The 14,578-nt window shown below is 38.1% G+C and overlaps 3 protein-coding genes across 3 annotated transcripts in view; 2 read left to right on the top strand and 1 right to left on the bottom strand.

Moving 5' to 3' along the window:
• Positions 1 to 81: 81 nt before the first annotated feature.
• On the top strand, positions 82 to 11,717 carry pign (phosphatidylinositol glycan anchor biosynthesis, class N). Its single transcript, XM_077508604.1, has 30 exons — positions 82 to 318; positions 609 to 863; positions 934 to 1,055; positions 1,142 to 1,240; positions 1,376 to 1,482; positions 1,607 to 1,731; positions 1,835 to 1,965; positions 2,042 to 2,161; positions 2,296 to 2,336; positions 2,733 to 2,792; positions 2,961 to 3,053; positions 3,514 to 3,569; positions 3,731 to 3,809; positions 3,966 to 4,148; positions 4,218 to 4,357; positions 4,441 to 4,540; positions 4,626 to 4,718; positions 4,943 to 5,034; positions 5,139 to 5,244; positions 5,338 to 5,446; positions 5,529 to 5,631; positions 5,876 to 5,978; positions 6,853 to 6,939; positions 7,022 to 7,077; positions 7,279 to 7,354; positions 7,443 to 7,516; positions 7,626 to 7,668; positions 7,746 to 7,798; positions 7,874 to 9,147; positions 11,676 to 11,717. Exons 2-29 carry the CDS (start codon positions 637 to 639, stop codon positions 7,995 to 7,997), a joined length of 2,802 nt encoding a protein of 933 aa, XP_077364730.1. The 5' UTR covers positions 82 to 318; positions 609 to 636; the 3' UTR covers positions 7,998 to 9,147; positions 11,676 to 11,717.
• On the top strand, positions 10,113 to 12,587 carry gpr141 (G protein-coupled receptor 141). Its single transcript, XM_077509718.1, has 2 exons — positions 10,113 to 10,124; positions 11,676 to 12,587. Exons 1-2 carry the CDS (start codon positions 10,113 to 10,115, stop codon positions 12,585 to 12,587), a joined length of 924 nt encoding a protein of 307 aa, XP_077365844.1.
• The window catches only part of LOC144009098 (uncharacterized), a 268,151-nt gene continuing 265,615 nt past the window's right edge, over positions 12,043 to 14,578 (bottom strand). The window contains exon 22 of the mRNA XM_077508606.1: positions 12,043 to 12,178. The gene's annotated coding sequence lies outside the window, so the exon portion shown is untranslated. The remainder of the gene's footprint in view (positions 12,179 to 14,578) is intronic.

The following is a 14,578-nucleotide window of genomic DNA, read 5'->3' on the forward strand; positions in this document are numbered from 1 at the left end:
TTCGTCCCAGTAAGCCGCCAATGGGTCAATTAAGTAGGACTGCAGTTCCCACAATTCCTTCACGTGTTTGAAACGTAAACGGTTACGTCACAACCAGGAAGTAGGAAGTACATGGATGGTCCTTTCAGTAATCTCATTTAGAAAGGAACGGCAGCTGTTTTTTTTTTAATGTACGCATATAAGGACCTGGTTGATATATTTTGTAACATGAAGCCAACAGCGGTAATGTTCTTGGACCTTTAAAAACGCATTTGCAGTCTTTTTTTTGTTTTTGTTTTTTTTGTTGAAATGATCGAAGACTTCAGATTTGATATGCAGGTAAGATTTAATAGTGGGCTATTATTTGCAACGATTATAGAATAAGAATTACATAAATAGCCACTTCTTTGGCGTGGACATGTTACAACAATTTTCAACATTTCTAGTTACACTAATCTGTTTATTATAAATCGCGTCGGGACGAAACCTCAGAAATCGTAATTTGGGAAAATTCCGTTTTCTTTTTTATACTATTGGTCGCTACACGTAAAGATAAGAAGATGCCTTGCCGTGAACTAACATGCCTTTTTAGGGGTCTCCTGAATCCCCTCTTTATCCTTGCATTACAGACTTGAACTACTGTTGACACAACTCAAAATGAAGATGATCACCTTCTTAGTGGTGGGCCTGACAGTCCATTCTGTCTTCTTCATGTCCATCTTTGACATCTACTTCACCTCTCCTTTGGTCCATGGGATGACACCCAAGACCACACCGTTGAATCCACCTGCCTCCAGACTGGTGCTGATAGTGGCAGATGGCCTGAGAGCAGACAGCTTCTACACCCTGTTTCCTAATGGCTCATCCAGAGCTCCTTACTTGAGGTTGGAAATTAAAAAAAAAAAAAAAAAACTTTTGTGAGTGACACTAATAGCTTATGTTTTCTGCTAACAGAACTGTAATTGAGGACAGAGGTACGTGGGGTATTTCCCACACACGTGTTCCCACTGAGTCTCGTCCTGGTCACGTTGCTCTTATTGCTGGCTTCTATGAGGATGTTAGTGCTGTTGCTAAAGGTATGTTGTGTACTGTGTAACATAAAAAGGTATATCATGTGGCACTCATGAGTATTCATAGCTAATGTTTGTTTGTGTGTCATCAGGTTGGAAGGTCAATCCTGTGGAGTTTGACTCCGTGTTTAACCAGAGCAGATATACGTGGTCCTGGGGCAGCCCTGATATTGTATCCATGTTTGCTCAAGGTAAAGCACATACTGTCAGGTCATAAGTAGGATGTGCAGAATTTCTCAACATGGCCACAGTATTTCAAATAAGTTTTATGGCTCGCTCAGTAGCATGTAGCATGATGCAATTGTGTCCCCGCTACATACTTGCAGGGCCCAGTGGAGATCATATGTACACCCACACTTACCCAGCATCAGAACAGGACTTGGCTCCCACGGACCCATCCAAGCTAGACAGCTGGGTGTTCACTCAAGTCAAAGTATGATAGTCGCTACTCGTAATATCCACAAATGAAATGATCAGCACCATTTTCAGTGTAGTTTTCTGTTCTGGCTGTATTAGTGACCAAAGAAAATGATTCTGCGTGTGCCTTCTTTTATCAGTCACTTTTTCAATCGGCAAAGTCGAACTCCACTTTGATGTCCAGCCTGCTTAAAGATAAGAATGTCTTCTTTCTGCATCTGTTGGGGCTTGACATAAATGGACATACGCACAAACCAAAGTCCAAGTCAGTTCTTGTTTTGTTTTTTGTTTTCTTTATGAATAGTTCTACTCTAGCCTTTGTAATAAAGTGTAGTACGTCGTCAATGTTTTTCTTGTCTTTCATGCAGAGAGTACCTAAACAATATTGGCCTAGTGGATGCTGGTGTATCTGAATTGGTCTCTGTAATTGAAGACTTCTACAGCAATGATGGCAAAACAACTTTTTTGTTCACTTCTGATCACGGCATGACCGATTGGGGTATTTAAAAAAAAAAAAAGAAGCTCAAATTAATTTACTCGTATGTCATTTTAATCCAAAATTTGTCTGTCTCTAGGTAGTCATGGTGCTGGTGACACTTCAGAGACTCTCACCCCTTTTGTGGCTTGGGGGGCTGGAATACAGGGAGCCCACAAAGTGACTGAAGATCAACTTTACCAGGATGGCTATTTGCAAGGTGCACTCATAAAAAGCTATTACTGTTCACCACTTTATTTGAAAAAAAAAAAAAAAAAAAAGTTCGGAATGTGTTCTACTGTTTTGAGTGAGCTAATGGATACGTCATTTCTTGATTTCTATTTTTTACCCCAGATTGGAAACTGGAGCACCTCAGAAGAGTTGATCTCAATCAGGTGTGGTGTCCTGAATGAATGAATGTAGTGTTTGTTTGTCTGTTTGTTCGTTTTTTTACGAAAGAGGATTTGGGCCAGTGAAGAGAGAAAAACAATTGGAAGGATTCTCACTTTATTCTCAGAATTCTCACTTTAAAGTCAGATTTCAAGTGAGAATTCTGACTTTAAAGTGAAAATTCTGACTTTATTCTCAGAATTCTCACTTTAAAAGTCAGGAGAATAATTCTGACTTTCAAGTCAGAATTCTGAGAATAAAGTGAGAATCCTTGCAAACATTTTTGTCTTCACTGGCCCGAATCCTCTTCCGTAGTTTTTAGCAGACACCTCTATGATGAAATAACATCTTGTGGTCGGGCAATGTTTTATGTCTAAAAATTTGCTGTGTTAAAACTGCAGGCTGACGTTGCTCCTCTCATGGCATGTCTAATTGGCGTACCCATTCCTGTCAACTCTGTTGTGAGTGTTGCTACTTTACTAATAGCCCAGTGAATGTAAACAGTAATTTGTACATCATTGTCTTTTGAGGCAACAGACAAGTTTTTTAGCCCTGTAAGATTCCTGTGATTTTTTTTTCCATGTATTCATTTTTAAAAGATTGTTGTGATTATGTTTGTGTGTCTTCAGGGTGTTTTACCTGTCCTTTACCTGAATAACAGCGATCACTTCAAAGCGGAGTGCATGTACACTAATGCTATTCAAATATTGGAGCAGTTCAAGGTGAGGCAGTCTGGAGTTCTGCTGTTGATGACATGTTTAGCATTTGTCTTTTATCAATAAAAACACACGAACATCATAGACTGTGATGAATATTTAATAGTAGTAGAACCAGATATGTAACAACCAACGTTAGGCAAGGCAGTATCATTTGTTTCATACACAAGGAAACTCAAAATGCTCTACACAAGCAACACCGACACGCATCAACACGGTTAGCAACATTCAGAAGCAAAGTAGAAAAAATAAAAGTAGCTTGCCAGCATTACTAAAAAGAATATAATTTAAATACATGAACAAAAGACTAAAACATTTGAAAGGAAAGCGGGACTGGCCCTTGAGGGACTCCACAAACATCACGGACATTTGATCAGATTTAATGCAATGTTAGCATTTTTTTATTTAGAAACGGCAATGACGATGTATTTTTATTCACCTGTACGTCTTTCTTTTGTTTGCGTAGGTGAAAATGAAGCAGAAAAAAGAGACAACATTGTCATGTCTCTTTACCCCTTACAAGTAAGTACAATAAACTGGAGATATTAACTTGAGCATATTTATTTTTTTTTTTTTTTATCTTTTTATTATCTTTATGGCCACAGAACCACCACTAACCACTCTAGCAACGTATCTAAAATGCAATTTCATAAACCTGATGTCTTGCTTTCCCTGTTTATCAGACGGCTGACTGAGCAAAAGCAGGCAGAATTTATTCAGAAAGCAAGAATACTGATTCAGCAGGAAAAGTATGGAAATGCTGTAAGTATCATGGGCAAATAAAATGTTCACAGTTATAAATATTGTAAACTGGAAGGCTGCGTAGTCTTCACAAAGCTGACATTTTGGTTCCAGTATTTCATTTCAGTCGTTTTTTTTTGTTTGTTTTGAAATTCCTTTGCATTGTTCTTGATCTAGATCTCGCTGTGCCAGGCTTTGATATCCGATGCCCTCGAAGGCCTACGTTACTACCACACCTACGACAGGTTTTTCTTAGGTTGCAGCGTGGTGCTGGGATTTGTGGGGTGGACCTCGTACGTTTTCCTCGTTATTCTGAAGACTCACGCCAGCCTTAACATGCACCCCGACATCCTCAAACAGGTTTGTTGGAATCCAGTTTGAGCCACTCACCACGTTTTTAATTTACATGTGTGGCCTCTGCATCCACAGAAACCCGATTCCAAGTTGATGTGGCTGTGCGTGTGTGTCACGGTGGCCATCAGCATATTCCTGCTCATCCAGAGAAGTCCATTCACATACTATATTTACTGCCTGCTGCCCGTGCCTATGTGGTACTCTGTCTTGAAAGAGTGAGTGTCCTTTGAATAATATAAAAAGGGCATTTGCTGTGCTTGTCATAGCAGAAATTCAGAATCGCACATTTCCATTCCAGGTCCAACACGCTAAGAGACTTGATTCACTCAGCGTCTTCCCTGACACTGTGGAAATGTGTTGGCTACTTTGTAGTGGTTGCAGTCGGCATTGAACTACTGGTAAGGTGTTTTTAAAATTGTAAGTTAATCAAGTTTTACTGCAATGAGGCGTCATAGTTACAAACTGTTCCTCTACTGCCTCCAGGTGGTGAGTTTTTTCCATCGCGCCATGCTGGCTGTGGGTCTGGCTCTCCTCTCTCTTTGGCCGATGCTGTCGGGTCTTTTTGGCAAGGCTAAGGTAGGATGGAAAGTGAGATCATGCACATTTGCTTCTGTGGTCACAGTGGATACTTATAAAAGTTAGGTTGGTGGATACAGTAAATACTAAAGGAACTTTGACACATTGCAGTTTTTAGCTAGTTTGCACTACTTTATTTTTTAAATTCAAACCCTGTATTGTGCACGTGTTCCTTGAGTGTACTTAATTTATATGAGCTCTGTCTGATCTTTATTGCTTGCTAGTGGCGCTCAGTGAACTGGTTTCTAGGCTGCCTTTGTTTGGCTGCTTTCCCCTTGATGCCTGTTCTGGGAAGAGAGCATAACATAAATCTGGTGTGAGTGTATTAAAAAACTACATCCACTACAATGAAACATATTGTTAAATCAATATCTCCCTGATAAGAATACAAATAACGTCGGAACCTATTTATTTTCTTAGGGTGTGTGCCGGTGGCCTCACTGTCTTTCTATCTGCCTGTTTCCTCTGGTCGTCACGGAACAGGACATCATTGCACCTTGGTGATAAACGGCTGTTTGTCACACAGGTAACCGCGGATAATGATGTTCTGTGCGTGACTGTATTTGCGTTAATGCAGTTAGCTAAAGTGAGGAACACTTTAATGTGTGTCACCGAACAGATGCTGCATGTGGCATTGTGTTCGTACGTGCTGTACCTCACGCACTCCAGCCTGCAGCAGAAACGGGGCCTTCCTCTTCTGAGTCAGATCGCCAGTTGGCTCACGTTAGGTAGGTGGCATGTGACCGGGAGCGCACGTTTGCGTTGCGTTTTCCAGCAAAAACAAAACGCTTACCGAAATGTTTTCTCCAGCATCTTCCTTAGTTGTTCCATTGATGAGCTCGACACGCCTGTTTCATCGGCTTCTCAGCGTGTTCCTCTCGCTAACAGCCACGTACCTTCTGCTTAGCACTGGGTAAAATAGCATACACTGTCACATGATCATAATTTGTCACAATTATATTCACATTAACTATTGTGTCAACCAGAAGTAGAAAACATCAATCAATAGTTGGGGCTCACATCCCACCATTCCCTTATGGAACTTATTGTGTGCATTGCGGCACAGTCAGACTAACTGGAACCCAAAACTTTATATCAATATGTTGGAATTCTTTTGTGAATAAATCATCACATGACATGCATAATTTCTAACCCAGGGCCGAGGCCTTGTTCCCTCCTGTGTTATCTTTGTTGATGTTTGTGTGGATCAACATTGAACAGGAAGCCGTGATCGCTGAGGGCGTCTCTGGAAGGCAAGAGGTATAAATATTGTCTTTTTCTTTCCTTGAGATCTATTGTCTCCTTCTTGACTACACAATACATTTTGGAACAGATTGGTTCAAAACTACAGCTGTGAGCAGCAAGGGTCGCGTTGGGGTAGTGGCACATTTGGGTACTGACACATAGGCCTTGTGTCGTGCAAAATGTTACCAGTGTTAGCCCAGGTTTAGACCCTCAAACACCATCAAATTTCTTTGCAATCAGTGCATCACCATGACAACGAAATAAAAAGCTTTCAATAACTGTTTGTCTTAAACATTTTTACATGAAATACTCAGTTTGAAGACGATCAGGTAGGAGGAGTTTGTTCAAATATGACCTCTGTAAAAGCCCCCAATGGCACAAAATTCCAAATTAAAGTAAAAAAGGGGGCCTTCCTGATAGGTTTAACATATGACTCCAAAATATTTTTTTTTGTAGGTCTCCGGCAGTAACATGCAGTTGAAGTTGTTAAAAATTTGTTGTTAAAAATTCAAAATCTCTCATGCCAGGTGTGATGTGTATGTAAAGTTTCACAAGTTTCCACCCTCAAAAACTGCATAATTGTTTGTAAAACAGTGCGTCGCCATGGCAACAGCATGTGAGTCAAGTCAAGTCATCTTTATTAGTGATGACTCCCGGAAAATTAATTATATTTAATACAACATTCAGTGCAATTCCCTGCAAATTCCAAAATCGTACACATAGGCTAAGTTGTCTTGTCTTATTAACAAACGGTTCATTTTTGTATATGCTATTACTAATTATGCTAATAAGACCCATATGATAAATAGAAATGTTGATTGCACAATTTCAAGAAGATATGGATGTAAGCAAAAATGTGTGAACCCCACTTGTTTAAAATCTCTTTCAGCTCTCCACTATTGATTTCTCTGCCAACATTGACATCTCCAAAATTCGGCAGCTCAAGTTGGATGACATCCGGCGATCATATTTCTTTGTATCCTTTCACGAATGTAGTGAAGGCAAATAATATAGCAACAACTGCCAAATGGCTGCCCTTGACCTCGAACTTTCCTCAGGTTTTTTTCATAATAACAGCTTTTTTTGGCACGGGGAACATCGCCTCCCTTAACAGGTATATGCAGTGTTTATATAGTGTTTATTCAGCTGAACAAGGACACCAACAAAGCACAGTAATTGACACATTGTTAAATTAGCATATCTCTGCTAAAGGCACTGAATAGCTTTGTATAAGGCAACAATTTTAATGAAACTCTGGCTGTCATTAAATTGTGCATTTGTAATTTGTCTCAAATCTTTTCTCTCTTTCTTTCAGTTTTGACCCAGTGTCTGTCTATTGTTTCCTCACAGTCTACAATCCCTTCATCATGGGAGGGTTATTGATGTGGAAGGTGGAGTTACGATGCAGGAACTTTTCAACTTGCTTTCCTATCAAAGGTCACCACTAATTCCCTTTTTTTTTTTTTTTTTTTCTTCTAGGTCATCATTCCATTCATAATCGTAATGTGCACATTTGAGACTATCCAAGTGGCAACACAGCTGTCATCGAGAAGGTGCGTATTAGTTTATTTTTGTCCGCTTAGTTGGAACCACAACAGCCAATTTTGTTGTGTTGTGTTTGAAAATCATATCAAGTAATGCAATAATATTTTCAATCTGCAGCTTATTTCTGATCGTCTTGGTCATCTCTGACGTGATGGCTCTGGTAAAACTCGACAAGTTGTATATGAATGTACTTACCTACCTTATCTCAACTAAGCATTTTATGTTTCTTTTCCACAGCACTTTTTCTTTCTCGTTCAGGACTACGGCTCCTGGTTGGATATTGGCACAAGGTAACTTGGCTCAACCATTATGATGTCTTTTGCTATTAACACAGGTTCAACTTGTTTTCTCTTTGTCCCGCACAGCATAAGCCACTATGTTATCGTCATGTTGATGACCATCTTCCTGATGGTGCTGAGTGTCCTCACGCACATCCTCACATCACAAAGACTCGTTCTGTGGCGGAGACGCAAGATGCACTTCCCCTGAAAACAAACAAAACAACAACAACAGCGCAGCACATGCTAGCTCAACTCGTATAAATATTCAGAATGGCGTGCTTGTATTTATTTATAGCCACAATATGTACGTAAAAAATGAACAAAGGGGAAATAGTTATGGAGGGACATTAGCATTGATAAGAATGATAAAAGCTGTCTGAATTCTTCACATAAAGTATATTTAATAGAATAATGAAGACTGGATTCCTTCCTTGGTTGAAGAGGCTTAAAATATAAGCAGCCTGCTCTTACACAAATGTATTATGTTTTATACAAACGCGCATTTCATTGTTTTTGCATAAATCATTTTACTACATTTTACTTGAAAAACATTTGGTAATTGTGTTTTCTAAATGCACACAGCAAATGCATCATCAATTAAAAAACAAATCTGTTTTCAAGCCACAATATTAGGTACACATGCACATTCAAAAGCAGTTTACAAATATGAGGCAGCAGGTGGCAGTAGTAAATATAGCTTCAATATGAATGCTACTGAACACAGCTAGTTCTTAATCCAGAACTAACCACAAAGCTTTTTACCATTTTTGAAGTAACTTCAGTGTCCTTGATTGTCAAACTTTCAGGTTACGGCATCGGTGGCCTGTCCAAGCACAACTGCGGCAATCATAAAGACAGTCAAGGAAATATACAGCAAATATAAACAGGATTACTTTTCATTTGCAAGAGCTAAATGGGTGGCCTATATTAGAGATGTCCAACTTTTTTTTTTACCCCCCCCCCCAACTCAAGTTTGGTTGTTTGCATCACCTCATCCTGTGTATGTAGGAATGTTCTTTTTCTACCATACTAAAATAAGTATATGGTTTTGTGGTGATAACCAAGACCTGGCTTTGTTGTCCCTGGCACGTGATTTAAGTTATTGAATTACTTTGTGTGACCCCAATTGACGTTAGGCCTTACCTGAAAAGGCGGAAAACACAGTTGAGTTTCCTTTTAAGTGAACTAAGGTAAGAAAACCAGAGCATGTAACACATATTCTGTGTTTATGAATGTTACTGTATGTGCTTATATTGTCTGTTATTATTCCGTTTCTGTTACAGAACCGTGCAGTGAGGTCAACTGTTCTGCCTGGGAGCTGTTCACAATACTTCAATCATTTTATGGATCTGTATAAGGTAATCAAACTACGACTATTTACCTAATATTGTGGTGAGATATTAATGATCACATATAATTGAATCTGTAAATGAATGAATTCACTTTTCTGTCGTGCTTGTCCTCATTAAGTTCATGAAGTAAACTTGAGCCATCAGAATAATTATTTAAATGAACACTGGTTTGGATTGAATTAGATAAGGTCCTTTGGAATTCAATTGAGCATGGAAATAATTCAAGTATGTTCTGCAACCTGGCGTGTTACGAGGGCTCTCGAGTGCTTACTGATTTTTGGACTGTCAGTCATCTTGCTACATCTCTTACTTCCCTTTTGTCTTACTTCTCTTTTGTCTTACTTCCTCTAAGAACCGCTGTTGACGTTAAGTCTAGTGTTTCTTTCATTGTTTTAAAGCAATACATTTGTATTTTTTGGGGGTGAATGCAGACTTAAAGAATGCTAAAAATCTCACCAAAAAAAAAACAAAACAAAAAAACTGTCAGGCAATAAATAAAAGACAATAAATGACCTATAATATAATTCAGACTGTTCCATTGACATACTTAGCTAAAATGCAACTCATTTATTGTTGTGTACTTTTTGGGTCTGTCAGCTGCTGATAAAAATGACAAACTAAAACGTGCAGATTTAGATAATACCTTAAAGCGGCTCCTATTAAATATCTCACCTATACATTGCATTTAGGAGGACATTAAGGTCAAAAATGTTGCTGGTTGAGAGAAGGAAGCTGTGGTGTTTTGTGGTTGGATTGCATTCTGTGTAATCACCTGTTTGTACATATACGCACGCACGCACGCACGCACGCAAAACCCTCAGCACCAAAGAGAAAGCAGTCCTTCGTCAACTTCATACAAACATAATGACAAGAGAGTTTATTAATTTTGACAATCTTTTCCGTAGACAATCACTCGTGAATCCAAGCAGCAGAGGAAACAAACACGGAGATCTCACATGCTTTAACCGCTGATGGACCCAAAGGTACAGTTGTATACAATATATCATATCTATATCACTCATAATTCTGAACAAAAATAAATCCATAGAGCAGTAATGATGTTGATTCAGTGAGACTAAATGAAGTGCTCGGCGTCCATTAGCTCTCATTTCATGTTCCTTTTCAATTGAAATGATCAATTATGAACTGCTGGATTATAAATATTTGGAAAGCATGATAGATTGAAATCATGGTCTACAGGTGCGTGTAATTAGTGTCTTCTTCTTAGTTTGCAGAATTACACAAAAACTAACAACTGTATTTTTTTTTTGAAGGGAACATGAATGAATGATGGAATAGCGGTTAACGTGTCTGTCTTAAAATTCTGAGGTTGAGTTCTTGTTTTTTCCATGTCCACAAACATCCCAAACTTCAATGTTAGGTTCAAGAGCCCAATTTATTCATAGTTGTGATTTGTGAATAGGCTTATTTGTTTGTCTTTAGCAGGGTTGGAGCAGTTTAGGATTTTTTTCATTTTGACTTAGTTGTAAATTCAGGTATCATTCTTATTATTATTATTATTGTTGTTGTTGTTGTTGCTTTATTTTAGTAGGATATTAGTTTTAGTGTTTGTAAATCCCTTAGATGTGGGGTGGCCATAGGGTGGAGAGTTGAAGCTCCGCCCCTGCATGTATTGAGGAAGTGCACTTTTGAAAATGGATGAAGGGAATTTATGTTTCCCTTTTGATACCTGAATTTCTTTGATATATATATTTTTTTAAATTGGTCGTTTTTATTTCATTTTGAATTTAGTTGGATAATACAGTTAGTTTTATTGTTATTATTATTATTGCTTCATTTTAGTAGGATATTATTTTTTATTTAAGCTGAGAGTCAACCTGAATTTTCTGTACTCTTGTTTCAATGGCACTGTTGAATGCACGGAGAAGTCTCGGCCAGGTCAATAACCAAACATTTGTGGACCGTCATCCATTTTTCAACGGCCCCCGGCATTTAATAAAAAAAAAAAATGACATTCGATATACTGTAGGGATTTTCTAGATTTGCAAAGATACAATTGCATTATTAATAACTAAAATTACAGTTTGTTTTCAACACTGTCGTGAATGAATAATTGAATTTGAGAATCCAAAAATGTTTCTTCCACTTTCTGCTCTGTGTCAAAGTCAGATTTATGAACATCTTGTTTTGGTTCGAATGTGGAGACAGGATATGGTCGCTATAGAGTGGTGGAACTATCCGGTAAAATTCAAACCACTTTATTTCTGTAGCACATTTTATAAACAAGTATTTCCAAAGTGCTGCACATTGAGATCCGCGCACTCTTATACACATTAAAACCAACTGTTAAAAAACAAACAAACAAACAGTCAATAAAAGTCCAAAATAAAATAAGTAAAATAAAAAATGATGAATTAAAAAAATTCATGCTGAACTATTTGTCTTATCACCTTTAACAGAACACTTTTATGCAGTAGTTTTTGAAAATACAATCTTGCTTGATGTCAAGTTATCCTGCAATTCAATACACTGTTGCCATTTACTGCTCCTTATTCCGTTCCATCTCCTTCCAGATGGCCTCCAAACCGACACACACCACTCCATCTGCAAACCTAACCACCGCATTGACCACAAGTCCCCAAGATGATAGCAACGGAGAAGAGTACCACACTCTCCTGATGGTCATCTACACGATGGTTCTGCTCATCGGCACCAGCAGCCTGAGCGTTATGATCCTCATAATAAAGTCCAGGACATCATCCGCCACCTCCATCGCCGTCCTCAATCTGATCTTCGCACACTTCCTTTTCCTTGCCACCGTTCCCTTCAGGATCTACTACCACGCGGCTCAGCGCTGGAGCCTCGGCTTGGGCTGGTGCCGAGTGGTCAGCAGCGTGGTCCACATCCACATGTACGTGTCGTTCGGCATCTACGTCGTCATCATCGTCACGCGCCTCCTGATGTTTTACGGCAAGGCCGAGCGCTTGGCGTCTTCGCCGAGGATTTACGCGCAGGCCGCCAGCGTCTTGGTGTGGATGATCGTGCTGGTCATCGTCACCTGCATCATCTATTTTTCCTATGGGAAAAGCAATGGCGAGAGTCATTCTCAGTGCTTTAGATTTGGCAACAACATCGAGTCCACTGCCAGGGTGATCAACTACATCATCAGCACGCTGTTCATAACGGTGACCGTCGTGCTGAGCGGGCTCCAAGCCAACGTCCTGCGCCTTTTATACAGGAAGCATCGCGAGCGATGCACGTCGCAACAAGACTTTGGGGCTCAGATGAAGAGTCTGTCCTTCGTCGTCATCATGGTGGTGTGTTTCATTCCATATCATATATTCCGACTTTATTACTTGAAACACATTGAACTGCAGAATCTCAATGAGGTCTTTCTGAGTTTGACCACCTTCAACTGTATGGACATGCTCAGCCTCTTGGGAAGGAGGACATGCTTGGTGTGCTTCCCCGGAAGGGCTGTTTAGTCGTCCCGTTTTTGGGCTTTTGAAGTTTTTCTGATTCCACCACATAAGCGGAAGAGTGATGGCAATGGAAAAGGGGTGTGTGGTAAACACGACGTTCACATGCTTTGATGAAAACTGTGGTGAAACTATGCTAAATGCTGAGTAATGCACAAGAGAAGCCAGTGGGGAAACATCCGTTAAAAGAATTTAAAAAACATGACATGGTCGTTTTTAAAATTAAAAAAAAGCCTTACGATACATGGTCGTTTTTAAAAAATAAAATAAAAAAGCCTTATTCATTTTGAATTTTTTTTCCCAAAAATAAAACGCCTTACTATACATGGTCGTTTTTTTACAAAAATAAAACGCCTTACTATACATGGTCGTTTTATTCCAAAAATAAAAAGCCTTACTATACATGGTCGTTTTTTTACAAAAATAAAACGCCTTACTATACATGGTCGTTTTATTCCAAAAATAAAACGCCTTACTATACATGGTCGTTTTTTCCCAAAAATAAAACGCCTTACTATACATGGTCGTTTTTTTACAAAAATAAAACGCCTTACAATACATGGTCGTTTTTTTTTTCCAAAAATAAAACGCCTGGTCGTTTTTTTTCCAAAAATAAAACGCCTTACTATACATGGTCGTTTTTTTACAAAAATAAAACGCCTTACTATACATGGTCGTTTTTTTTTCCAAAAATAAAACGCCTGGTCGTTTTTTTTCCAAAAATAAAACGCCTTACTATACATGGTCGTTTTTTTACAAAAATAAAACGCCTTACTATACATGGTCGTTTTTTTTCCAAAAATAAAACGCCTTACTATACATGGTCGTTTTTTTCCAAAAATAAAACGCCTTACTATACATTAGGGGTGTTAAAAAAATCGATTCGGCGATATATCGCGATACTACATCGCGCGATTCTCGAATCGATTCAATAATCGGCAGAATCGATTTTTTTTTTTTTTCGATTTTTTTTTTTTTTTTTTTTTTTTTTTTTTTTTTTTTTTTTTTTTTTAGGATTCACACCTTGAGCATGGAAGAATGTTATATGAACGGCACATTAAGCCTTAATATTTTTATTTTAATGCTGTTCAAATGTGAAACAGATTGCAAACTGTTTGTGTACAGTGGCTCACGGTTATAAGCCTCAAGTTTTAGATAAATATATTCATACAAATCTTACAGTGTACATGTACAAATTTACTGATAGTATTTTCTAAATTTGAATGGAAAAAAATCGCAACAATCGACTTATAAATTCGTATCGGGATTAATCGGTATCGAATCGTGACCATTCGTATCGGGATTAATCGGTATCGAATCGAATCGTGACCTGTGAATCGTGATACGAATCGAATCGTCAGGTACTAGGCAATTCACACCCCTACTATACATGGTCGTTTTTTTACAAAAATAAAACGCCTTACTATACATGGTCGTTTTTTCCCCCCCCAAAAAAACGCCTTACTATACATGGTCGGTTTTTTTTTGTGTGTGTTTTTTTTTTTTTAAATAAAACGCCTTACTATACATGGTCGTTTTATTCCAAAAATAAAACGACTTACTATACATTGTCGTTTTTGTTGTTGTTGTTTGTTTGGTTTTTTTTGTTTGTTTTTTTTTAAAAGCCTTACTATACATGGTCGTTTTGTGTGTTTTTTTTAATAAAACGCCTTACTATACATGTTTTTGTTTTTTTTGGGTGTGTGTGTTTTTTTTTTAAAAAAAAGCCTTACTATACATGGTCATTTTTTTATGAAAAAAAAAGCCTTACTATACATGGTCATTTTTTTTATGAAAAAAAAAAGCCTTACTATACATGGTCATTTTTTTATGAAAAAAAAAGCCTTACTATACATGGTCATTTTTTTATGAAAAAAAAAAGCCTTACTATACATGGTCGTTTTTTTGTCGGAAAAAAAAGCCTTACTATACATGGTCGTTTTTATGTCGGAAAAAAAAGCCTTACTATACATGGTCATTTTTTTATGAAAAAAAAG

Source organism: Festucalex cinctus, chromosome 20 (assembly GCF_051991245.1).
Source record: "Festucalex cinctus isolate MCC-2025b chromosome 20, RoL_Fcin_1.0, whole genome shotgun sequence".
Classification (NCBI taxonomy): domain Eukaryota; kingdom Metazoa; phylum Chordata; class Actinopteri; order Syngnathiformes; family Syngnathidae; genus Festucalex; species Festucalex cinctus.